Source organism: Felis catus, chromosome A3 (genome assembly GCF_018350175.1).
Source record: "Felis catus isolate Fca126 chromosome A3, F.catus_Fca126_mat1.0, whole genome shotgun sequence".
NCBI classification, from domain to species: Eukaryota; Metazoa; Chordata; class Mammalia; order Carnivora; family Felidae; genus Felis; species Felis catus.
The window spans coordinates 16,236,711-16,262,205 of NC_058370.1; the positions used below are offsets into that span (position 1 = coordinate 16,236,711).

A 25,495-nucleotide genomic window follows, 5' to 3' on the forward strand; every position below is an offset into this window, starting at 1 on the left:
TTTTGCCACTATTACGTGCTCTGTATGGACCCGGGGCAAGTCACTTCCTCTCGTCTGTACAACAAGGACAGTCGATTTAAGCTGCCTCCCGGCCTCAATGAGGTGGTTCCACCAGACAATGAACTTGTCAGTGCACTTAGCACGCAGTAGGCCTGCAACCAACATTGCGTGAATCCCTCTCCCTCCCCATGGATGGTGGAGTGGTCCAGAGGGAAATCCTCCCCTGCATCGCTGCTGGCTACACTCCCTCTTCAAATGAGTTCCAACAACAAGGGGTTGTTTTTCTTCCATTTTTTATATAAGGTATAATTTCCATATTCTAAAACTGAACTCTCTCTCATGTATCGTTCGGCAAGTTTTGCCGAGTGTGTGCAGCCATGTAACCGCCACCAGAGTCGAGAAACAGAACTTTTCATTACCGATCCCCTCCCTCTATGCCCCGTCCTATTCATTGAACCCTCCACCCCAGCCCTTCTGCCTAGCAACCACAGTACCTGACTCTAGAATTTTGTCTTTTCCAGAATATCATATAGATGGGATTCTATTGTGTGTAGACTTTGGGGCCTGACTTCTTACACTCAGAATGATGCATTTGAGATCCAGTTTGCTCGGATCACCCATTTGCTCCTTTTTCTTACTGAGCAATATTCCCACTTGGCTTTTAAATTACATCTGTGCTTACAACTAGGACTTCTCGCCAGCCCAACTTTGCCCTGAACTCTAGGTTTTTATATCCAATGATTCCTTGGATGTGTCATTGGCATCTCAAACAAAACATCTCCAACAGAACTCTGTTTTCTAACCCAGATCTACAGCCTCCCAAATCTATAGTTCCCTAAATCTATAGCTCCCTAAATGTATAGTTCTCCAAATCGACAGCCTCCCCAATTCTAGAGGTCCCTAAATCTGCAGTCCCGGATATATAGTCCCCCCAATTCTGTATCTCCCCCAAATCGATAGCCCCAAATCTACACCTTCCTAAATCTACAGTTCCCCCAAATCTACAGTCTCCCAAATGTATAGCCCCCCAAATCTATAGCTGTCCTCAATTCTGCAGCTCCCCAAATTTATAGTTCCCCCAAACCTATAGCTCCTCAACTCGATAGCTCCCCAAACCTGCAGTCCCCCAGTCTTCCTCATTTCAATGATCAGGACCACCAGTACCACAGCTACTTATCTTATTTTCTTCACATATCCCACCCATTAGCAAGCTCTTGGTGGTGCCACCTCCCCGAATTCCAATCTGGCCACGTCTCCCCACCACCACCTGTATTCATCCTCAGTGCCGCATGACACATTATTTCAGACTTAGTGGCTTGAAACGGCACTCATTGATTATCTCAGTGTCCAGTCATAAGTCTGGGCCCGACATATGGCACAGTTCTCTGCCCAAGGTCTCACACAGCCCAAGTCAAGATTGCGTTCCCACCTGGGCTGAGCTGCGTTCCTACCTGAAGGCTGTGGGGAAGGATCCCCTTCCAGGCTCATTCAGGTTGTTGCCTGAATTCAGTTCCTCATGGTTGTAGGATTGAGGTCACCGTTTCCCCGCTGGCTGACAGCTGGGGGTTACTCTCTACTTCTAGAGTGTGCCTGCATTCCTTGCTATGGGGCCCCCTCCATCTTCAAAGCCGGCGTGGAGAATGTCCCCCACCTCAAATCCCCCTCACGCCTCTCGTTTCATTTTCCAGAAAGAGCGCAGCTCCTTTTAAGGGCTCAGCAGTTTAGGGCAGGCCCACCAAGGATAGTCTCCCTATCACAAAGTCAGCTGGTTTGGGACCTCCGTCACATCTGCAAAATCCCTTCACAGCAGTGCCCAGATTAGTGTCTGATTGAATAATTGAGACATAGTGTGTACAGACCAGGGGGCAAGGGGCTTGAGGTCACCTTAGGCTCCTCCCTACACCTCGTCTAGTCCAGGCTGCGTCCTCTTTCCCCCGGACCACGGCACACAGCCCCTCTGGGCTTTTCTGCTTCCGCTCTTGCTCCATATTGTCTGTTTTTTTACACAGCAGAGAGTGACCTTTTGAGAACACAGTCAGGATGCCTGGGTGGCTCAGTCTGTTAAGCGTCCGACACTTGATTTCGGCTCAGGTCATGACCTTGTTGTCTGTGAGATCGAGCCCTGGGTTGGGCTCAGTGCTGACAGCGTGGAGCCTGCTTGGGATTCTCTCTCTCTCCCTCTCTCTATGCCCCTCCCTGCTCATTCTCTCTCTCTCTCTCTAAATAAATAAATACGCTTAAAAAGAAAAAAGAACACGGTCGTACTGCATCACCTTCCTATTAAAAAACTTCTAAGAGCTTCCCATTTTGATAAAATCCAAGATCTTTCTCGTGGCCTAGAAGGCCCCACCTGGTCCTGCCCCCACCTCTCAGATGTCATCTCCTGCCCCTCTCCAGCCACCCTGACCTTTTTGTTCATCCTCCAGTATGCTCTGCTTCTTCCCACCCGGGCTTTTATCCCTGCCGTACCTACCCACCCTTACCCCCCACCCCTCCCAAGCTCCGCGTCCTGCAGACACAGTCCTCCAGACCTCGGTAGAGATTCACCTCTCAGGGAGGCCTTCCCTCACCCCCTAGTCTGATGTTATCTCATTCCCAGTCCTTTCAAATTACCGTTTTATTTTTTTTTTTATTTTTTTTAAGTTTATTTATTTTTGACAGAGAGAGAGGCAGAGAATGAGCAGGGGAGAGGCAGAGAGAGATGGAGACACAGACTCGGAAGCAGGCTCCAGGCTCTGAGTTGTCAGCACAGAGCCTGACGCAGGGCTCGAACTCACAAACTGCGAGATCATGACCTGAGCTGAAGTCAGATGCTCAACCAACTGAGCCACCCAGGCGCCCCAACTGTTGTGTTATTTTTATTTTATACTGATACTTTCACATTACCTGGTTTTACTTTTTAAAAAATTTTATTTCAGAGAGAGAGAGAGAGAGAGAGAGAGAGAGCACTAGCAGGGGAGAGGGGCATAAGGAGAGAGAATCTTAAGCAGGCTCCACGCTCCACATGGAGCCCAACACGGGGCTCGTTTCCACAACCCTGGGATCACGACCTAAGCTGAAGAGTCGGACACCCAAATGACTGAGCCACCCAGACACCCCTACCTTGTTTTACTTTGAAAGGACTTAGCTGTCTGTTTCACAGTCTGACATGTGACTATTTGAAATCACCTTCATTTATTTATTCGCTCCAACGCCGTCTGCTGCTCCCCCTAGAAAGCTAACGCCACGGAGTCGGGGACTGTGTCCTCTCACCTGTGCACAGCACATAGTAGGCACCCACGCAATGTGTGTTGAGTGAGTGAAGGAGTGGACGTGCAGTTTTTGGATTGGTTCCCTCCCCTCCATCTCTGCTGCCACCATCTGTCACCTGGTCCCACCTATGAGTGTTTTCACTGGTCTCCTCGCCTACAGTCTTCCAGTCTGTCCCCCATGAAGCTACCAGAATGATCCTTTAAAAATACAGATCTGGGGCACCTGGGTGGCTCAGTCGGTTGAGCGTCCGACTTCGGCTCAGGTCACGATCTCGCAGTCTGTAAGTTCGAGCCCCGCATCGGGCTCTGTGCTGACAGCTCAGGGCCTGGAGCCTGCTTCGGATTCTGTGTCTCCCTCTCTCTCTGCCCCTCCCCCGCTCATGCTCTGTCTCTGTCTCTGTCAAAAATAAAAATAAACATTTAAAAAAAATTAAAAATACAGATCTGGGGGCACCTGGGTGGCTCAGTGAATGAAGCGTCTGACTTCGGCTCAGGTCGTGATCTCACAGCTTGTGGGCTCGAGCCCCGCATTGGGCTCTCTGCTGTCAGCGCAGAGCCAGCTTCGCTCCAGATCCTCTGTCCCTCTCTCTCTGCCCCTCCCCCACTCTCTCAAAAATAAACAATTTAAAAAAGTACAGATCTGGCCACAGCCTTGCCCTGAGCCACAATCTCCAGTGGCTTCCCATTTCCGCAGAAGAAATTCCAGTTGCCCAGGGTTTGAGGTCGCCCCCACCTGGCACAGATGAGCCACATACCATCACACAGTAGCATGCTGAGTGATTTTAGGGTTATAGTGACAACATTAAGTGACACTGTCCCCAAAGCCTGTGTCTTTACAGGTCTTACTTCCTTCTGAAACCTTTTTGGAGAAAGTCTCCATTGGACAGCACATGACTTTAACATCTCTCTAAATACTCGCCCGTTTCCTGTTCGAAGGAAAAACGAGCAGAGCTTCCCCTGGGTAATCCTCTCCTGTTGCACTTCAGGGCAATTGCTTTCTTTTCACTCTTCCTTTGCAACCACCTCCTACTTACGGCAAGTGATTCTGGTTTCTCACTTGTGTCAGTGATCTGGGTAAAGAGAATGTTTACCAATTGATTTAAATACAAATATTCAGCGAGGGAATGTACGGGGTACTCGGGTACAGGGAAGCTCAAGGTGGCACGTGCAGTGACTGGGGGTTAGGAAACGGGTCCCTGTCCTTCTTCCCACCCACGGGTGCACTTCCTGCTGCTTGCCCCAACTTACTGTTCTGCTCTCTCTCCTCGATCTCGAACGCACTTCTGTCTTTTCTCCACCTTCCTAGCCCCTGAATCTTTCTCCTACAAGAGCACACCATCCCTTTCCCAGACCACAGCAATCCCTCCCTCAAACTACCATCTCACTGCCTGTCGCCCTCACTCCCTTGGTTCAAGGATGCTTTGGCACAAGGCTTTGCCCATTGACTATTTCTGTGCCCACCATGCAGTGACTGAGTCATCAATGTCCTCTTCGATTTCATCACAGTGGCCCCTGGAGTCAGACAACCAGCAGTTTGAATCTCCACTGTCATATCAGTTATGGACCTTGGGCAAGTCCCTTCCTCATTTGTGAAACAGAATAACAAAGTGCTCAATTCAGGGGGTTATTGTGAGGATTAAATTATGTCCAGCAAAGCCTGGAAAAGAGGAAGAAGTCAAATGTTGTCCTTGGACTCAGGATCTGGGTTTTAGTTTCACGATCATCAAATAGCTGCTTGGGATACTGGGATTCTGGTCCCTTAGATCACGTCTTGGGAGTTTACATAAGACACCCTGATGCAAGAAATGTAGACCAAAGGTGATCTGGGTTCTGTGAAAGAGGAAGTAGGGCATCCCCACCAATTTGGGACGATGGGTCATTCACACAGCGTGGAACTCCCTTTGGATCCTCATGCAGCCTATCATCTTGCACTTCTCACCCCCACTCTGAGCAATGGGGCGCCATTTGGAATAATGGGATAAAAAGTGTCATGGCTTTGGAAGCAACCTTTGTAGGAGGGGCCAGTTCCCAACTCTCTGTGAGGCCACATGGATTCAAGTTCTGTCTCAGCTGCTCACTAGCTGTGTGCCTTAGGCCTTAGGACAAGTTCCTTGGCCTCTCCGAATCTTGGTTTCAGGAACTCTATACTGGAGATTATGGGATTTTCTGTTTGTCACCCAAGCTGATGTTTTGCAACTGAAATGGAAATCAAACGTGAAGCTCTGGCCGCCCACGCTGAGATTTGTGATTAACTGGGGCAAAGGGCTGATTAGGTGGAGGAACCAAGGCCAGAGGAATTTATGGCAGCCCAGGGTTTATGGTTTTGATATGGATTTATTAAGCACACTCTAGGACCGCAGTAGCCTCTCCTCTGGCCTCCAACCCCCACTCCATGCTGGCAGCGGCATGGACAAGGCTTCTGTTACAACGTTACGGAAAACATTTCCTGGAGCTCAGGAGTGGAGGGAAGGGACAGGGGAAGGCAGGAGTGGCCCCACGGATCTGCAGGCAACTAATGGGTGCTCTTGAGGCCGGAGAACTTAATGATTAGCTTCTTGTTCGAGAGGGTCTGGGTACAGAGTTCTCACTGAACCCCTGGTGGGTGGGCACCTCATACCCAGCAGCTCGTACAATTACTATGGTCTCATTCAATTTAATCCTGACAACACTCCTGAAGGGAGCTGTCATTCCCATTTGACAGATGAGTCTCAGAAAAGAGGGGTGACCTGACCAATGTTACATTGATCTGTGACTCCCAGCCCAGAACCGTTGACACCCTTCTTTGGGAAGCTGACGGGGTCACCCTGTTCCACCCTCATCCTCGAGCATCCCCATGCCTGGGCATCCACAGTCCAGCCACCCCGCATGCTCTACTCCCATCCCTGAATGCCCTGATGTGCTGGTGATGTGTAGCAACTGGCTCCCCAGGGGTAAAGCCTTGATTTGTAGCTCTTACAGTTCTTGTGGTGTAAACGTCACGTTGCCAAACATGGAGTTGGGAGGAGAAGCTAGCAATTGGCTCTCCAGCACACCCCCGACTGCATATGAGGTTGTGGTGTGTGGTGGCCAAGGTGTGAGACCACCTGCCTGGCTTATCAGGGGAAGGACCAAGGTGGCTACAGACCTGGCTAGAAATTCTTGAGTGTGTCCTTACCTTTATTCTCTTTTTAAACAACTCAACTTTACGAAATCTCCCCGTGCCTTCTTATCCCTTGTTGCTGGCAGTAGGCCCAGGTCCCTGGAAATGAACCAGATTAGGGCTCCATCTTGGACCCTCTTGCCATTCTTCCAGATCTTTCCCTCTCTCCCCTCTCTCTCCGCTCAGCCCTCCCCTAAGAGGGAGGCTTGACTTTCATTCTCCCCACACAGTAAGCACTTGGAATCAAGGCATCCGAGTTGGATTCCTACTTCTACCTCTCAAGGGAAATCACTTCCCCTGAGCCTCAGTTTTCTCGTCTATAAAGGAGGTTGGGGATAATAATGTCCAACTTGCTTACCTCTTTTTTCTTTTATTTAATTCTAGTTACCAGACAGCGCAATATTGGTTTCAGGAGTAGAATTCAGTGATCCATCACTTACATAAAATACCCAAGGCTCATCATAACAAGTGCCCTCCTTAGTACCCATCACCAATCTAGCCCATCCCCCACCCACCTCCCTCCATCAACCCATGTTCTCTATCATTAAGAGACTCTTGTGGTTTGTTTCCTTCTCTTCCCTCCTTCCCATGTGTTCATCTGTTATGTTTCTTAAATTCCACATATGAGTGAAATCATATGGTATTTATCTTTCTCTGATTGACTAATTTTGCTTAGCATAATGCATTCTAGCTCCATCCACGTCATTGCAAATGGCAAGATTTCATTCTTTTTGATGGCTGAGTAATATTCCATTTCATGGAATATGTAATGAAATCTTAACCATTTGCAATGACATATATGTATATGTCATATATATGTCATATACATGTATAACATATATGACATATATATGTCATATATATGTGTGTGTGTGTATATATATATATATATCTCACATCTTCTTTATCCATTCATTGGTTGTTGGACATTTAGGCTCTCTCCATAGTTTGGCTATTGTTGACAATGCTAACTTGCTTATCTCTTGATGTGAGATTAAAAATCAATAATGTAAAAAAAAGCACTAATATATTTAAAAACATTTTGCATATCATAAAGAACTCTCTGACTATTCTCATCCTTATTTCTAACACCCGAAAAGGTAGAAAGGACACCCATCCAAGGACTTAGAAAACATATGCGCCATTTATTTTGCTTTATAAACTTTTGTTAAAACACACAAGAGTAAGAAATGTTTTTTTGCTTCTCTGCCCCATTGGGCGGCAGAGTGACAGGGGCTCAGGTGTCAGCACGGGGGCTGGTGGCATTCACACCCACAGGAAGCAGCCCGCTTCCAGTATTGCTTGATGTGAATTTCACAATTCATCCCAATCAGGGCAAATCACAGAACAATTTGGCAAAAGCAATTGGCTTGGTCATCACAAAAATCTAGGAGCGTCCATTTCCCACCCTCTCCTCTGTCTACTCTGTGGGGAGTCATGCAGATTCTGGAAGCTTCTGAGAGCTGCCTGGAGAAGAGGCTGTCTCAGGGGAGGAACTGCAGGGTCCATGCTTGCCCTCCCAACCCTTGTTTATTTAGTCCTTCAGATTTCATTGTTTAGGACCAGAACTCAAGTGGCAGAGAGAGAAGAAGAGGGAGAGAGGGAGAGGGGGGGACAGAGAGAGAGAGAGAGAGAGAGAGAGGAGAGAGAGAGAGAGAGAGGGATTTTCCAATGCCATGTCCTCAGAATCAGAAAAGCAAACTGCTCTTTGTTTTGTGCTTCCCACATTACAGTAAAATTATTTAAATGGAATGGATTTCTCCTGCTGGCAGGGTTAATTGGGGCTAAGGACTGAACCCCTGACCCAGAAGATTTTGCTACTATTAAAAGCCACTGCTACTCCAACTCCATCCTGTGGAAAACTCTTAACTCGATTCACTCCTATGACAGAGGCCCGAGTGACTTTGGGGGGCAGAGGAGCAAAGAGTGGGAATGATCACAATGACAGAATAGTTCCAGCTTCCTCACCTTGTCCCAGATGAGTCTGAGCTCCCTGGCTGGAATTTCTGGGGACCCAGAGAGGGGCTTGGGAAGACTTGAGAGCTCTGAGTAGGGAGCAGTCTCTCTGGCACCAGGGACTTGGCTTGGTGGCTTGGGTAGGCTGCTCCTGGGACTGCTGGAGATGTAGAGGTTTCCCTTGGACATATTGCCCTTGAACCCCTCATGCCTCTTTCACAAAAAGGAGCCATCACCAATGGTGGAATCTGGGGGCACTGGAGTCCTGCCCCCCCATCCACTCAGAAGGGTCAGCCTGGGGTGGGGGTAGGTAGCCAGTCTAACTGTTCACTCTCCTACCTAAGCACAGTGCCAGCCACAGGACCCATCTCTTTCATTCCCACTGGCTTAGTGGCATTTTGCAGAATTTTCCCAAAGCCTCCAAAATTCCACATGACATGCTGACTGTTCCATCTTGGGGCTTAATGTTTCTCAAATGTGCTCAAACCCAGGCCTTCTCATCCCTCCCTTGAACCACCCCCAAACCATCCTGCTCCCAGATGGCCAGGCCATATTGGTCCATCTCCCAAGAGCCAGACCCCTGACACCCGCCCTGGACTTGGGGAGTGAGGAGAGAAAAGGAGTCCAACAATTATAGCTTCTCCTTTTCATCAGCAAACAGGATGCTGGACCCTGATTAGATATTAGTGTAGCTCCAACCCAATCTTAGTCCTGGGCATTGGTGGGGCCCCTGGGAGGAATAAGACTTTGGCTTCTGAGGCTGGCGACAGGGGCAGGAAGCCCCTCAAACTGGATCATGGGGAGGACAGAAGGGCCCTTTTAGTCACCGTGGTCAAGAGCTCCTGTTCTGATCCAGGAAGATACAGGATCAAATCCTGACTCAGCCATTTACTAACTGTGGGTTCCAGAAAAGTCACTTAACTACTTAGATCTCAATTTCATCTTCGGTAACAATGAAAGAGACGATGCATGTGCTGCACTTAACACAGCGCCAGAAATGAGGCAGAGTCTGAGACGGGCCCTGGGGGGGCAATTCCTCTCTGACACCCTTCTGAGCCACGTGCACCCATCCATCTTCACCGCCGTCTCCAGGTGTCTTCCCTCTCACCTGCATTACATGCATCACCAGCCCCCATCTGGCCTGCCCGCTCCCTCCCGACCCGCCGCACATCCTCCCAGCTAGTCATGGCCGAGGAGCCCACGTCTCAGTGCCTCAGTCTGGGGTTCAAGGCCCCCAGCTTTCTCCAGACAGCTCAGTCTTTTCATTGCCTTCCCCTCACGCCCTTCTTCTGACCTGAGTCCTCGCCCAGACTGTTTGCCCTACTTTGGAATGCTGTGTCTCACCTGCTCCACTAGCTGAAATCCAGCCCTTCCTTAAAGGCCTAATGCAGTCTGCCCCTTTCTTGGTGCTTTCTCCGGCCACCCTAGTCCCTCCAAGTTCCTGTTGCAGTTGCCCACCTTGGATTGTCCTCTCGGTGTTGACAGCCTGTAGGGAGCATCACCCCCGTACCCACCCAAGTCCCAAAGAAGGGAAGAGCCATGGGTTACAGGTGGAATGGTGTCTTCCTTCTCAACAGTCTCCTACACTGTGCCTAGCCCAGCTAGTGCTTTAGAAATGCTCCTGGGATGACCGGGTGGTTGTCTGCAAGTCTTCTTCAGCCTCTGGAGAGGTGGCTGTGGAGAAATTAGCATGGCTGAGGTGGGTGACGGTGGCAAGTGGAGAGGAGCGTTGCAGGCAGGGGCAGCAAGACAGGGAGGGATCAGAGACCCCGATCTGACCCAGCCTTGAAGGGTTTTGTGTCTGGGCACTAGGACAGTACTTGGAGAGAAGTACCAGTCTGAGGGGAAAGGGAGCTAGCTATGTCCAAGCAAGGTCCCATGTCATCTCCAGAGAGTTGTCCTTTGGGGGTGAAGAAGTTGGGGTTAGGTATGATGAAGGGGAAGGCAGTGGCTTTGGCAAGAGAAGAGTTGTCCAAGGCAACAGAGGATTTTCCAGCTGGGGTCTCCCCAAGTCAAAGCCCCATCATCCAGAGTAGGGGGTGGAGGGTAGCAATGGGATGTGGCCCGCAGCCCAAGTTCTTGGGCCCTTCGCCCTTTCCATTGCTGCCCTGAGACTGGCCTTGTTGTCACGGCTTCCTTCACTGTGAACAAGTGACCACCGGGGCTCTCTGAGGGGGCTGGGGGGCCGGCAGAGCCCCCGACCCCCAGCGGCTTGCTAGATGACTTCCTGCTTGGTGATGGTCGGCTGGGGGATGGCGGAGGGGGGCTTGACAATCGTGGCGATCGCTCCTGGCAGGAGCTTGTAGGGCTCAGACGCTGAGCCACCTGGTGGTGAGGGCTGTGGAGTCTCAGGGGTGGCTGCAAGGACAGAGAGACAGACAGGGGCTGCTGAGAATTCCAGCCCTTTAGGGAATAAATGAAGACTCCTGAGTAGGTTCTTCCCCCACTCTGAGACATAGTTCCCTCTTCTATAAAATGAGAGAATTAAACTAGATAATCTCTAAGGTCTCTTAAAATTCAAACCTTCTGAGTTCCAGATCACGAAGTCTAAGTATGGTGAGTCTGGGAGGCTGCAGATGGGCCAGGTGTGGTCAGAGCCTTTTGCCTAGGTCCTACCAACACCCATCTCCTCCACCATTTAACATGGAGATCTGGGCTGCTTCTCCCAGACCAGGGCCCAAGTCCGACTTTGTTTGAGGACAATGGGACATGTGACAGTAATATCCTTTCTTGGAGAGAAGGGATAACAGTTGATGAGACCCAAGGGTCTGGCCAACTGGCTCAAAAAATACTATTTCTTTGATATTTAGGTAGATGGATAATGGAAACTAATTGGCCTCACAGCATCACACATTTGGAAGTTAACTTTGACCATGACCCACTTGGCCAACTTTATTCAATGGACAACTTTCCCAAAGAACAATCTCAATGAAATGCAATCTCATTTTAGCGGACGACCTCCTCATCACAATGATAATCTTACTTTTTGAAGAACTTTGTCCAGTGACAAACTCACACTGCTGAGATTTCACCTCAGAATGAAATATATGTATATATGGCCCCCAGTGGACATCCCCACCCAAGGAGTAGTCTCATCCAATTGTATAATGACTAGTCTTACCTACTGGGCAGTCTTACTTCAAAGAACAATTTTACCTGATGGGCAACATCACCTAATGGAATTCTTGCCCCGACGGACATATTCATCCAATGGATCCCTCATCCCAAGGACAGCTTCATTCAATAAAGGCCATTAATTACCTTGCTGAGTAAAGGACCTCACTGAAAAAAACAGCCTTAAAAAAAGGCCAGTCTCACTCCTCACTCCTTACCCCGGAGCACAGAGAACTGCTGTATCCCAGTTCCCATCTTCTAGACCCATCCTTCTCCTGGCTCCCCCCTTGGGTCCCCAACCCCATCCCTTGCTGGGTAGAGCTCAAGTTGCCCACCTGCCTGCCCCCTGGGTCGGGGCCACTCACACATCTGTCCATTGCTGAGGTGAGAGGGCATTGTGTTGGCAACAATGACGTTCGTGCCCATGTGTTCCTGCATCAGGTGAGGGTGCAGGGGATGATGGGCATGAGGTGCATCACTGGAGGACCCTGCAGGTAAAGAGGGGACTCAATCAGGATGGAGAGTCTGAGATAAAGACCATGGTCCTTGAGGTACATCTTCAGGTGTGGCCAATAAACCTGTTCATTCAATACTGACATTGCCTGTTGGCTACCTATTTCTGGATTAGTAAGCTGGGGCTTACCACTCCTATCCATAGGTTTCATGAGGGTACTGAGAAGACCCAACAAACCAAGAGAACAGAAGTTGAAAGAAAGAAGGAGTGTGTAAGGAAGCTGTGAGATCAAAATATTATAATGAATAGTGTATTGATTGACTATTAATATAAGAAATTTAACCAATGGCCCTCAAATCTCCTTGGCATTCAAATCCTTCAAGAATTTGGTGCCAACTCACCTTTAGCCTTGTCCCCCCGATAGCCTCTGCTTCAGCCAAACCTACTTATGGCACCTGAGTGTTCCCTGTACTTCCCTATTTCTATGCTTTTGCTCTTATAATACCATATAAGGTATAGGTTGGTTTGGTAATGGCTGTGGTCACTGGTGTGACAATGGTGGGATTTTAGGGCTTGCAAGAGACCTCTAAAGTATACTGTTTCCATGATAGCTATCAATTATTGAGCATCTAATACGTGCCAGGTACTGTTTCACAGCACTTTTCATGTTTAAAATAATTTAACCCTCATCACAGTCCTATAAGGTGGATATCATTATCATTATTGTCCCATTCTACAACCAGATGAGATTACAGGGCCCTGTTATCTCCCAACAGAGCACAAGCTCCATCTTGATCCTATTTTTTTTTTTAAGATTTTATTTTTAAGTGATCTCTACACCCAACATGGGGCTCAAGATCACAACTCCAAGATCAAGAGTCATAGGCTCTGCCGACCGAATTGGTCAGGCGCCCCTGTCCTGACCCGGATCTCGATGACACTGGATCCATAATTCACAGGGTCAAAGTGAAAATGAAATGAGTTATCATCTGACAGTAGTTCTCAACTGGGGGAGATCTGGGGCCCTCAGGGGACATTTGATAATATCTGAAGATGTTTTTGGCTGTGCTGCTGAGGAGTGCTACTGGCATCTCATGGGTAGCATCTCATGTGGCCGAACAGGGTACACGACAGCCCCCACAAAAAAGAATGATCCAGTCCCAAATATAGGCCCAGGTGGCCCTTGGCCAAGCTATCACTAGTAACCACATCACTTCCAAAATCCTGAGTTCAAGCACCCTCACTCAGATCCTGCTTCCTAGCCTCCCAGCCCACTTCATCTTGTACCATCACTGCAAAAACTCTTCAACCCGGCTAAATCTGTCAATTCACTGATGCCCACTTTTCAGTATCTATCACCATGGCCCCTACCTGCTGGAGCACCACGAAGCTGTCTTCCCTCCAGAGCTTTGCACTTGTGCTTGAGCAACAGACTCAATCAAACATGCAACTTCCTCCTGATAATTCCCCTTGGATATCTACAGTCGTCTCCAGCTTTGTTGAAGTCTAAACAGTCTCTTGGCTCGTCTCTCACTGCTGCTACCATCCCAGCCTCAACCTGCTTTTCCCCTGGCTTCCTCATCTCAGTAAGTTATTCCATGAGCGCCCCTGTCACTCAAAGCAAACATGTGGGTTTCATCTTTGTTTCTTCCCTTCCCTTGCTTCCCAAATCCGGTCAATCAGCAAATCCTGTGCGTTCTTCCAGTCATGCCTTCGTCCCAGCTTTCACTGTCCTACTCCGGCCTGGAGACAAGTAATGGTTAGGGGTCTCCTGCCTCCACTGTGCCACCCCTGGAATTTACTTTCTACCTAGCAACCAGAGTAGTTTGCTAAAAAGAGTAGTCAGATGTTCACTCCTTTGCAATGAAAATGAAATCCAAATTTCTGACCGTGACCTACAAGACCGCATGTTGCCGATTTGGTGTCTGCCCATATCAGTTTTCATCTCATGACCTTTTCCTTCTTTCTCGAACACACGAACCTCTCCTGCCTCAGGGCTTTTGCATGAGTTACTTCCACCGGGAATGCTTTTCTTTTGGCTTTTAAATGTTCTATTTCCTTTCGTCCATCGGGTTTTAGCTCAAAAGTCCCATTTCAGAGAAGTCTGTCTCCGTTGGACAACCTACCAAAATAGACCCCTTTCCAGTTACACTCTATCATATTACCTGCTTATTTCAAAATCTCTAGCTATCCTTTGGTTATTGTCAGTTTCCATGAGCCCTTATGCACACACGCACGCACACACACACATACACACACACACACACACACACACACACACGCACTCACATGCAACCTCCAGAAGGGCAGAGCTCTTGTTCTCTGCTGAATCTCCAGCACTTACAACCGTGACTGGCACACACTAGGTTCCCAGTGCCTGAATAAATGGACCGTTGGTCCCATTTTTCTGATGAGGAAACTGAGGCTTAGGTAGGTTAAGGGATCTGGCCAAGGCCACAGAGGGAGGAGGTGACGGAGCTGAAAGGTGGGGCCTAGGTATGAAGCTTATCTTTTGCCAGGGGGCCCGCCCACCTCTCAGCCCCTCCTGGGCCTGGCACGGACCTCCCAGCAGCATCTCCTGCAGCAGGTTGTCGATCTTGGCCATGCCGAAGAGCTTGATGAACTGGATCTGCTCGATCATCTGCCAGGTGATGCTCTGCAGGGTGGGCAGCAGTAGCAACAGCTCGCCGAAGCGGCCACGCGAGTCATACTGGCGGTCGTTGATGTAGTCCTCCAGGCTCACCTGCACCTGGGAGCGCAGCCGCTTGATCTTGCCCGGGTCGCTCAGCCCCTTGGCGTCTGCAACGGGGAGGGCACAGGTGAGGGAGGGCAGGGGGGCCCAGTCGGAGCCTCTGGGGAGCCGGGATCCAGCTCTCCCCTGACTCCTGGGGCCCTGAGAGCGGGTCTTGAGGCCCAAGGTCACCTAGGGAGTCCTTAGCGTGCTAGGACAGGATTTGGGGTCCTCAGGAACCAGGGTACACTAGCACATCTGTAGCTTCCTGGACGCAGGCAGAAAAGCATTTCTGTCACATTTCCTGAGATGCAGAACCAGGAGATGGGGGTGGGGGGTGGGAGGAGTAGGACTTCAAGAACTTACCCACGAGGGCACCAAGCAACCTCCTCATTACACATGGGGAAATGAGGCAGAGAGCAGGGAAAGGACTTGGCCCAGGTCATACATCCAATTGTTGGTAGATCCATGATGGGGACTTGGGGCTCCTGATCAGCATTGAGGTCCCACTGACCAGACCTCAGCTCATGCTGCTCCCACTGCCTTGGAAGAGTCTCCCTGTTTCCCTGCTTCCTTGCCTGTGTCATCCTGGGGTCTCAGCTTAGGTTCCACCTCCTCCAGGAAGCCTTCTCCATTCCACCCTCCCAAGCCTGCTTTATGAGTGTCCATCATATCCCAGATTTCTGTGGCTTTTCTGTCGCTAGTGGCCACATGGGATGTAACTGTCTCTTCCACCAGACTATGAGCTCTGGGTGGGCAGGCATGTCTTGTTTGTTGTTTTAAATTTTTTAAATGCTTATTTATTTTTGAGAGAGAGAGAGAGAGAGAGAGAGAATAAGGCAGGGGACGGACAGAGAACAAGGGAGACAGAGGTCTGAAGCAGGCTCTGCATTGACAACACAGAGCCCAATGTGAGGCTTGAACTCACAAACCGTGAGATCATGACCTGAGCGGAAGTCAGACACTTAACTGACTGAGCCACCCAGGAGCCCCTTGTTTGTCATTTTAAATCCACTACCTATCACCATGCATGGTCAATATTTGTTGAATAGGTAACTCGATGAAGGGATGGGTAGATGGATGGAAGGATGAATGAATGAAAAAAAAAATCAATGGATAAATTCTAGATCCTTAACCTAGAAGGGGATTCAAATGGTTGTCCAAGAGTTAAATTCAACCTTTATGGAGGTAATGCATTTATCACCTCTTTAATGCAAAAGTAAGTGGCAGATAGAGAATTTCACTCACATTTCCATTCCAGGGCTCACTCCACTGAGCCATATTTGTGCATTCCTTCATTCAGTCAACAAACATTTATGGAGCATCACCTACACGCCAGGCCCTATACTAGGTCACCTGCCCCTCCAAGCCAGGTTGCTAACCCTGACTCAGCATCAATAATCCCATCTTATTGAGCAATTACTACCTGTCCAGCTCTGGGCTGAGCACTGCAGAGGATAAGCCTGGGCCAGGTGCTCAAGGAAACTAGAACCAGAAGTCTTACCCTTCAAGAAATGGGGAAGAGTGTGCAGTAGGTAAGAATATAGGTTTGAGGGGCGCCTGGGTGGCGCAGTCGGTTAAGCGTCCGACTTCAGCCAGGTCACAATCTCGCGGTCCGTGAGTTCGAGCCCCGCGTCAGGCTCTGGGCTGATGGCTCAGAGCCTGGAGCCTGTTTCCGATTCTGTGTCTCCCTCTCTCTCTGCCCCTCCCCCGTTCATGCTCTGTCTCTCTCTGTCCCAAAAATAAATAAACGTTGAAAAAAAAAAAAAAAGAATATAGGTTTGAGTGCTAGATAGTCTGAAGTTCAAATCCAAGCTCTGCCATCTCCTGGTTGTGTAACCTTGGGCAAATCAGCCAATCTCCCTGTGCCTCAGTTTCCTTATCTGCAAAGTGGAGATAATAACAATTCCTACCTCAGAGGTACCGTGTTGCAAGCAAGAAGTGGCATAATCCATATCAAGTCTTTAGAATGGTGCCTTAGTGAGCATTCCAGAAACTGTGGTCATCTTCCTCTTCGTTACCGTTATTACCGGAGGTGATCTCCATGTTGGCGGGGTCTAGCACTAAGGGCAGTGGGCAATGCCTGGGCACATGGTGGGTCCCCTCTAACATGTAAGGAGGTAAGTTAGCAAGCAAGCCTTTGAAGTCCAGGCATCTTGATATGGTAAAATGAAATCGGGCTTTGCACAAAGACATAACCATAAGGACATTCTGTAAAAATGCAGGTGGAAAGTCAATAGATGGGATGGGGAGAGGAGAGCCAACAACATTGTAAAGATAATCAGCAGACACCAAACTAGCCCTGAAAATATAGGAAGAAGATGGGAGAGAGAAGACGGAATGGCGAAAGGGAACAGTGAGATCCTCCACGAGTGTAGGAGGGCAACTGCGATCGGAAACAGCTACATCAAGAAGGAGAAGGCTGAGCATTCTATTTGGAGCCAGAAGAAACAGTTAAAAGAATCAGAAATGGTGCCCCCTGGGAAGGAGGCTTTAGCAGGGAATGTGGAGTGGGGGGACTGTTTGAATTTAAATGTGTGCAGATATTATTTTGGTAAAAACGTTTCAGGGAAAGAGAAAAGATGAAAGGAAAGAAAAGAAGGAAGGGAGGAGGTAGGGAGAGGAGGAAGGGAGGAGGGGACAGAAGGGAAAGGAGAAAAAGGACAGAACCAAGCCCCTGGAGCCCATGTGCCTTGTCAAGGCACATCAACTCTCTGAACCTGGTTTTCCTCGTCTGGGAAACAGCGAATGCAAACAACCTCTCCCAGTTGTTGTCCTGCAGAGGGAGGCTGTGAATGTAGGGCACACCACGGGAGAAGTGTGACAGAGGGTCTGGAGCATCGGGGGCGGGAGGGAGGGGCGGACTGTACCTGGGTCAAAGAAGATGATGGCTTTGAGGCAGGCATACTCATTGTCATCTATCTGCAGCTCCTGGAAGGGCAGCACCAGCTCGTCGAGGATGCGCACGGACACCCGGCTCATCTCTGCCAGCTCCGGGCAGTGCCGAGGGACGATGTAGTCATTGCCTGGGTGGGTTGGGAAGGAAAGGGGATCAGGACACCCCCTTGGGTGTACCCTTCTCCCCAGCTTTGCGTAGGCCCTGTCCTTTGCAGCTGCAATGCAACTGGTGCCCATGGGAGAAGGCCCCATGGGGATTATCATGCCCGTTTCACAGATGAAGAAATGGAGGCCCAGATGAAAGGAATGAGTTGCTTGAAGTCATCAGACTGGGCCTGGAGCCTGGCTTTCTAGGAGCCTTTCACATCACCCATGCTCCATTCTCTGACATGACCCATAAGAGTAGTGACATTCGAGGGCCACTTAGGAGGCAACAACACATCAAGGTTAAGGGACCAGATTCTAGAACTAGACTGCCTGGGGTTGAAATCCAGTTCCACCACTAGCTAACCATATATATTTGGATAAATTACTTTCTGTGCTTCAGTTTTTTTCATCTGCAAAATGGGGATAAATAACAGAGCCTACCGCCTAGGGTCGTTGTATTAAAGGAGTAGTGTTTGTAAAGAGTGAAGACTAGGATCTGGCCCATAGTGTGATCTATACGAGCATCTAAAATAATAAATAAACACGCCATGGGAGCAGACGTGACATAGGCCAAGGTTTGTGCCATTCCTGGCTGCGTCTTGCCCCTGCTCCAGAAAGCACATCAGAGTGCAAGGGCATTTCCAGGGATAACCCCTACTGTGCTCTAACTTTAACCTTGGAGACCTTCCTTGCCTGGTGTCCACACTTCTTGCATCTGAGTAGAGGATCCAGATGGGAACACTGGGAAAAGTCTATTCCTTTTTTTTTTTTTTTAATGTTTACTTATTTATTTTGAGAGAGAGAGAGAGAGAACGAGAGCAAGCAAGCAAGCAGGGGAGGGGCAGAAAGGGAGGAAGAGAGAGAATCCCAAGCAAGGCTCCACACTGTCAGTGCACAGCCTGACATGGGGCTCAATCTCACAAACCTTGAGATCATGACCTGAGCCAAGATCAAGAGTCAAACGCTTAACTGACTGAGCCACCCAGGTGCCCTGGGAAGAGGCTACTCTTCATCTTTCTCCCTTGCCCCTGCATGCCACCTTGGAAATCTCCTGTGCCCGGGTGCATTCCATACTAGGCATGCCCTCCGCAGAGCCCTGGCTGGGGCAGGCAGCCTGCTTACCTAGAAGCAGAACGTCCTTGAACACCATGGATCGCTTGGTGGCTCCAAGCAGCAGGTGCTCACCGGCGTGGGCTCTGAGCAGGGCCACCTGGAAGAGAAAAGGGATGGTGTCTGGCCGTGGTACTCCTGAAAAGCTGTCTGCACCCCCTGGAAAGTTGCTCCTAGCTGTCTGCACCCCCTGGAAAGTTGCTCCTAGCCAACTCAGTGACCCTGGGAAAGCTGGCTTAATGCTTCCCTTGCCTTTACCTGCCTGAACTACAATAAAAGGGCTTCAGAAAGCTGTCGCCTTCCTCCCACAATGGAGAAAACCTGGAAAAGGTTCAACAGGAACCTGGAAGGGAAAAGAACATGCACTCAGAGCTAGGAGGCCAGATGCGAACTTTATCTTTGAACTACTGTGGCCTTGGGCAAGCTGCCTCTTCCCTCTGGGCCTTGTTTCTGTGCCTGATGAAACTTAACAACATTCTGGGTGTTTTTGTTTTTGTTTTTGTTTTTGCAGCAGAGTTTCATCAGACTCTCAAGAGGGTCTATGAGCCAGGAAGTTCTAAAACCGTAGGTCCCGAACTCCTACCCGTGGACCAGCTACAGAAGATTATGAAGAGTATTTTGTAAAATGCAGATTCTTAGGCTCTACTCCCAGAGATTCTGAGTCTGTAAAAGTGGGCCCAAGGATCTGTATTTAACAAGCTCCCCAGTGATTCTGATGTGCAATTGTGTTTGGGAAATCCCTACTCTGGAAGATCTCCAGGGTACCTGCTCACTTGACATTGTAAGATTCTAGGATTCTGAGAGTGAGTTCCAAGCATTTGGACATGGGTGTTGGTTCCCAAAGCAAAGGCGTGAGCACTGGTCCTTGGCAGGGGATGGGCTTGACATATTCCTTCTCTGCAGAGAAGACAAAGCAGCTTTGGAAGACTGAAGTCCGAGGCAGGGGCCCGGCCAGGAGGACACTGTCAGTCCTTTCGGAACCATCTGCTTTGGTGTTTATGTCAGGCCCAGAGGATGGGAAAAATGGCATCTGGTGAAAATAGTCACAGGCTGGTCACCTCAACAATCTTGTCTGCAAGGTTGGATTGGGGAATTTTGGAGACTTTTTTAGCAGGCTAAACTAGGACGCAAAAATGTTTTGATTGTTCCTTCTCTCATTTATCAAATGTTGAGTGCCTACTAAGCGACAGACACTTCTTAGGAAGGAAGGACAAGACAGATGGAGGGAGGTGAGAGTCACGTGATAAAGAGATATGGGACAAGAGGGGCTACACTGGGTGGGGAGGGCAGAGAAATTCTAAGGAGGCGAAATTGTCTAGGGCATGGAAGGCAGCTGGCACACAATAAACCGTCAATAAATATTTATTTGAAAGAAGAAAGGAAGGAATGGGTGAAGGGATGAATGAATGAATGAGCAAATTAGTTAACTTCCTTTCTAGATCCAGCCCCTCCTGGGCAGCCACCAGCTCTTCTTCATCTATTCTCCCATGATCACACCTTATGAGGGTGACAAGAAAAGAGGAGAATGGTAAAGAGGCCTGCAGGTGAGTCCACGTTCTACGACCAGGACAAAGGAGGCCAAGGATGCTTATTATCAAGCACCTCCCATTCTCGAGGTGCTGTGGAGGGCTTTCGCCACCGACCCCAGTGACTCTCAAACTGAGGGGGCAAGAGACCTGCAGTCAGATCCCAGCCCTGTGGCTGCCTTGCTCTGCGACCTGGGGCAGACCGCTTTCCCTCTCTAGACCTTAGCCCCTGTATTCAATGCTACCCAGCCTCCTGGGTTTCAATGGATTGGTGCCCAAAACAAATGAAGAAGCAAACAAACTTGGAAAGTGGCTCCTGGAGCAATGTTGACAGATTTGGGGTGTCCTTTGGAGGACAGTGTCCCCCAACTCTCCCACATGTGTCCCAACTATCTTGGGCAAGATGGGCTCCTTGTACACCATGAACGGGGAGCTGGGAGCCCTCCTGACATGGCAGCTATTCTGGGGGTGGGCAGGCAGGGGGTGCGGGGATGTTAATGATTGTCCTGCGTTGCTGGCCACCCATCACTGCTCTCTAAGAATGCTCTGAGCCCCAGCCAGGGAGGTTTGGGTGGGAAATTGAGGTTAACAATTGCTCAGCTTGGGGGTATCTTATTGCCCTGCTGAGCCCCTGGGAAGGAGCAGAAGGGATTAAACATTAATATAGACTCTCCAGCAGAGGAGACCAGGGCCAGCACATAAGGAACAGGGGTAAAGGCAGGGACAACTCGGCCAAGATCCCTGGCCTGTTATCCTTCCCAAAGTGGGGAGGGATCTATGGGACAGAGCATCCGATCCAGGTCCCAGTGTGAAGGTGAGGACCAGCCACCCCAGTGTTTCCACAGTGTGTCGACCCTAGCATACAAATAGGTGCTCCAGGAGAGTCTGGCGGTCAGGGGAGTTCGAGAAGCCCTGGGTTTCACAAAGTTCAGTTTCACAAAGTTCAGTTTCACAAAGTTCAGTTCACAAAGTTCACTTCTCAGAAACTTTAATAGACTAACATACATTGCCAATGTTTTATGCAAATGTGCACACTAGAGAAGCAAATGCACCAGGAGCTGAGGTCTGGGGCGCTGTCCACTGGTGCCCCTGAGCTCCCTCCCAGCTGAGAAGGTGACCCAGTCCAGCAACCCTTTCCCAGAAAGTGTCTGCAGAGGCCTAGGGGGTGCCTAGTCAGGAGCCATCATTTGCAATATCTCTGAAACTCACCTGTCCTCAGAAATGTACCCGTGCCTCCCTGGGACCTTTTCGGTATTCCAAAGAATGTACGTGGGAAATAAAATGCTGAGTGAAACCATCTTGGTGGGATACAAGAAAGTGACACTTAGGGAGGCCAGCTGCGGCCTGGGCACAATGGAGGTGCTCCATTACATGATCATTTCGAATAGTGACGTCTTTAATTTTTTATGAAGCAGATATTATAATTCCCACTTTACACATAAGAAAACTGAGGCTCAGAGAGAGGAAGCAATTTGCCCAAGATCACACAAAGCACCAGTCTTAGAGCCAGGGCTCAAGCTCAAATTTCCTGATCCCTGGCTCTGGGGCCCTGTCAACATGTCCCCAGGAGACCTGTCTCGTGCAGGAGTGCAGTGGCTAGAAGCCTGGACTTTGGAGCTTGCCCGCCAAAGCACACTTGCATGCACAGTGTTCTAATCCCAGCTGTGCTGGGTACTAGCTGTGTGACCTTGAGCAGGTTACTTAAGCTCTCTGTGCCCCAGTTTCATCACCTATAAGATGGGGATGATAATAGTACCTATCTCATAGGGCTGTTGGATGGATTAAATGAGTTAATATTTGTATAGTGATTTAAACAGCTCGAGACACACACGAGCACCATGTGTGTTTTGTTAAATAAAATCAAACCAGTCCAAGGCTATATCCCAGGTGGGCCAGCAGGATCTACCTGCCCAGTGCCCCCACTGCCCACAGACCATGTCTCCTCTCACCTGGTCATCCAGAGGGAGCTCGCAGAAAGCAGGAATGTACTTGGCCCACTCAACAAGCACCAGCAACTGCTCCTTCATGGACTCGCACACATCTGCGATGCTGGCGATCTTTTTCGCCCGAATGTCTCCGTTGATCCCGGAGACGGGGGAGGTGATCTGGGGGAAGAGAAGGAAAATGCTGAGGATGGCCAAGCCCTCCTACAGTCTCTGTCCTCTGCACAGAGCACCCTCCCCACCCCTATAGTTTCCAGGTCTGCAAAAGGGGAGATGGACTACAGATGCCTTCTAGGCTCCGGAGGAAGCTCAGAGGCAGGTGGAGAGCAGAAAGGATGCTGAAGAAGTCAGCTGTGAGGGAGGAGGCCTCCCCCCAGGCCTTCACCTGCTGCCCAATTCCCAATGTCAGCTTCTTAGAACCCCAAGGAGACTCTCGGCCCTACAGGAGAAGCAGGGCAAAAATCATCATCCTCATCTGATGGGTAAAGAAACCAGCCCAGAGAGGTGCTGTGACTTGCCCAAGGTCACAGAGCAGGGGACGGGCTGAGCCCCAGTTTGCTAATCTGTCTGCTTGTGCACTAATCTGTTCTCTTAGGGCTCAGGTGATCTCAGGCCCTCATGACAGTAAACTCTGCTTGACCTGCAGAATGCATGCATGCAAAGGGACGGACTAGAAAGTGCCACAGTGTGCCAGACCCGAGTTTGAGTTCTGCCTTTGCTACTCAACTGGCTGTGTGACACTGGACTCGGTTTCCCTTCTGTGATATCCCAGGACCCTTCTAGCTGTTGTTTCAGGACCTGGCTGGAGAGGACAGGGGTGGAGGCGAGACCCCTCCTTGGTGTGGGGGATCCCCAGGTGGGTAGAGGGTCGTCCCAGTACCTGCTGGGACAGGACCTCGGCCTGCAACAATGCATTGATGGAGGGCAGGCTGCTGTCCTCGTAGCTTGATCGGCGAGTGCTGATCCGGTCCCGCTCATTTTGCACAGCTGGGAGGAGGAGAGAGCGATGAGGAGGGAGGCCAGGGATGGGGTGGAGGGGAGGGTGGTCCCCTGACTGCTGAGGAGCGGGTGAGGCGCGAGGGGAGAGAGCTCGACCCAGCAGGAGATACTGCAGGGCTGAATTGGAGTAAAGGAAACACGGTTGGAGGTGGGAATAGGAGGGAGCGTCCAGGGGGCAGAGCCCGGCTCAGCGTGTGGGAATGAGGAGAGATGCATTCCAACCCAGCACGTGGGAGAAACTTCGAAGCACCAGAACTGCCCCCAACACAATGGGGTGCTGAGGGAGTGATCCACCCGTCCCTGGACGGATGCAACACAGTGATGCCTTGGAGAGGGTTTAAGATGGGTCTTGAGTATTGAAGAGGGGATCTGTCTAGATGACAGATGTTTAAGCTCTGTTTTGGAGAAGGGTCCCTTTTTCCCCAGATGAAAGTGGGTAAAATAAGCAAAAAATGCCTCTGGGTGACACAGAGATGGCCCAGGGGTTCCTGAACACGGAGACGGAAGGCCTGGAAAAGAAGATCTGGAGGCCCCCACCTGCCTGGCACGTGCTCCAGGCTAACCTCAGAGACAGCAAGAAGCAGCCCTGGGCCCCTCCCGTCCCACCGGTGCACTCTCCTCCAGGAACTCAGAGATCTGGGCCTCCACCTACGGGGGCCCCCACACCTCCCTGCACGTCCCCATCCGTGTCAGTCCTGGCCTAAGATTTAAGATGGACCTTCTGTTGCCCTGGCCGTCCCCTAGAGTCCAAGAGGCCTCACTGTGGAACGAGGCTTTGCTGAAGCTGGCAGGAGGGAGCACGAGGCGGCCGGAGACCTGGGTGGCTGTCTGGAATTTGCCACTTACTCTGTGTGCTGGTAGAAATCAAGTCCTCTCTTGGGGCCTCGGTTTCCCCATCTATAAACTTTTTCCCTCCCAGACCCACTCCTCTTCAGTCTTGCCCACGTCAGGAATAGGCTAGTTTCTTCTTCCTCTCCCAGCCTGGGAGTCCTCTCTTTATTTCACGGGCCGCCTCTGCTCACGCCCACGTGCTGCCCAGAATCCCCACAGAGTCCACGCACGCCCCCCCCCCGCCCCCCGCTCCGGTCTGGACCCTGCTATGTCTTCCCTCGAGCAGCTCAGGCTCTCCTCCCTGGTCTCTTTGCTTTTGGCCTCGCCTTGACCGTCTGGGCACCTCGCAGAAGACGAGGGGATCTGCTAACACTGAACTCAGTCACAATCCCCCACTGCTCAAAACCAGTGATTCCCCAGCCCACGCGGAACGAAGCCACAGCCCCTACCGTGGCCCCTCTTCTCGGGTCCCACTCCACCCGCTCTCGCTCAGCACCTCTGCCAAGGATTCTGACCCCACGCCCCAGCTTAGCCTCTTGACTTCTCGCCTGGTTCCGTGCCAACGTCACCTTCCCAGAGACACCCTCTCTGACCACCCTGCCCGACGTGGCATCCCTCCCTCATGCTCTGCCCTTTATTTACACTGCTTCACTTTTCTTTGGGGCCCTTATTGTAGAATCCTTTGTTCATTCTTTACTCTCTGTCCCTCAATGGGAAGGAAAGCTCCAGAACGCTAGCACTATGGTCCTGTTCGCTGCCGTAGCCCCAGTGACTAGAACGCAGCTTGGCACACAGTGGGTGCTCAGTACGTGTTTGTCAGGTGAATGCAACAAGTTCTGGTTCCCAGTTGGGCCCGATGCCCTCTCTCTCCACGAGACCCCCACATTGCAGCCATCCAGCTTCCTCTCGATTTCACACAGTCTTGAAGTCGGAGAATGAAAATCAAAGAGTCTGAACGGAGCCCCGGAGCGGGTGGGATACGACCGATGTCCCAGGTAAGAAATCTCTCCTGCGACCCACCTCCCGGGAGAGGACCGGCTCCTGGGACTGCTCCCCTGCACACGTGGTGGCCCTGCCCGCCGCCGACACCCCTCCCATGGCTGCCAGCGCCCGCACCCACCAGGGCGCCGAGTGGAGGCGGGCCCAATAAAAGGGCCGCTGTCAGCAGCTGCGGATTGGGCTCCTCAAGGTTAGCCGGTGTTATCAGTGCCCAGCGAGAGCTCAGTCACGGAATGATGTTTTCCAAATGTTTGCTCAGTATTAGCAGGGTCGGGGACCTAATGTAACTTCTATTGAATATTAACCGACCCGGCCAGAGGCAGAGAGGAGGATGAGCCTGTCTTCCCAGAGAACCCCTGGACGGGGCCCATGGGGGGCTGGGCTGGGGTTCTGAGGA

General features: G+C 50.5%; 1 protein-coding gene across 9 annotated transcripts in view; it reads right to left on the reverse strand.

The window, feature by feature from the left end:
* Positions 1–7,515: 7,515 nt before the first annotated feature.
* Positions 7,516–25,495, reverse strand: part of HNF4A (hepatocyte nuclear factor 4 alpha) — a 58,796-nt gene continuing 40,816 nt past the window's right edge. For 5 of the 9 annotated variants that reach the window (XM_045053579.1, XM_023251215.2, XM_023251214.2 and 2 more), the window contains exons 4-10: positions 23,150–23,256; positions 22,276–22,431; positions 18,813–18,900; positions 17,516–17,671; positions 14,447–14,713; positions 11,796–11,948; positions 7,516–10,704 (exon numbers count right to left, since the gene is read on the reverse strand). In XM_045053579.1, the coding sequence (XP_044909514.1) occupies positions 10,562–10,704; positions 11,796–11,948; positions 14,447–14,713; positions 17,516–17,671; positions 18,813–18,900; positions 22,276–22,431; positions 23,150–23,256 (1,070 nt within the window). In that variant the 3' untranslated portion in view covers positions 7,516–10,561. Of the gene's footprint in view, positions 10,705–11,678; positions 11,949–14,446; positions 14,714–17,515; positions 17,672–18,812; positions 18,901–22,275; positions 22,432–23,149; positions 23,257–25,495 lie in introns of all 9 variants that reach the window. The other 4 variants (XM_019826465.3, XM_019826466.2, XM_019826464.2 and 1 more) reach the window with 4 other exon arrangements.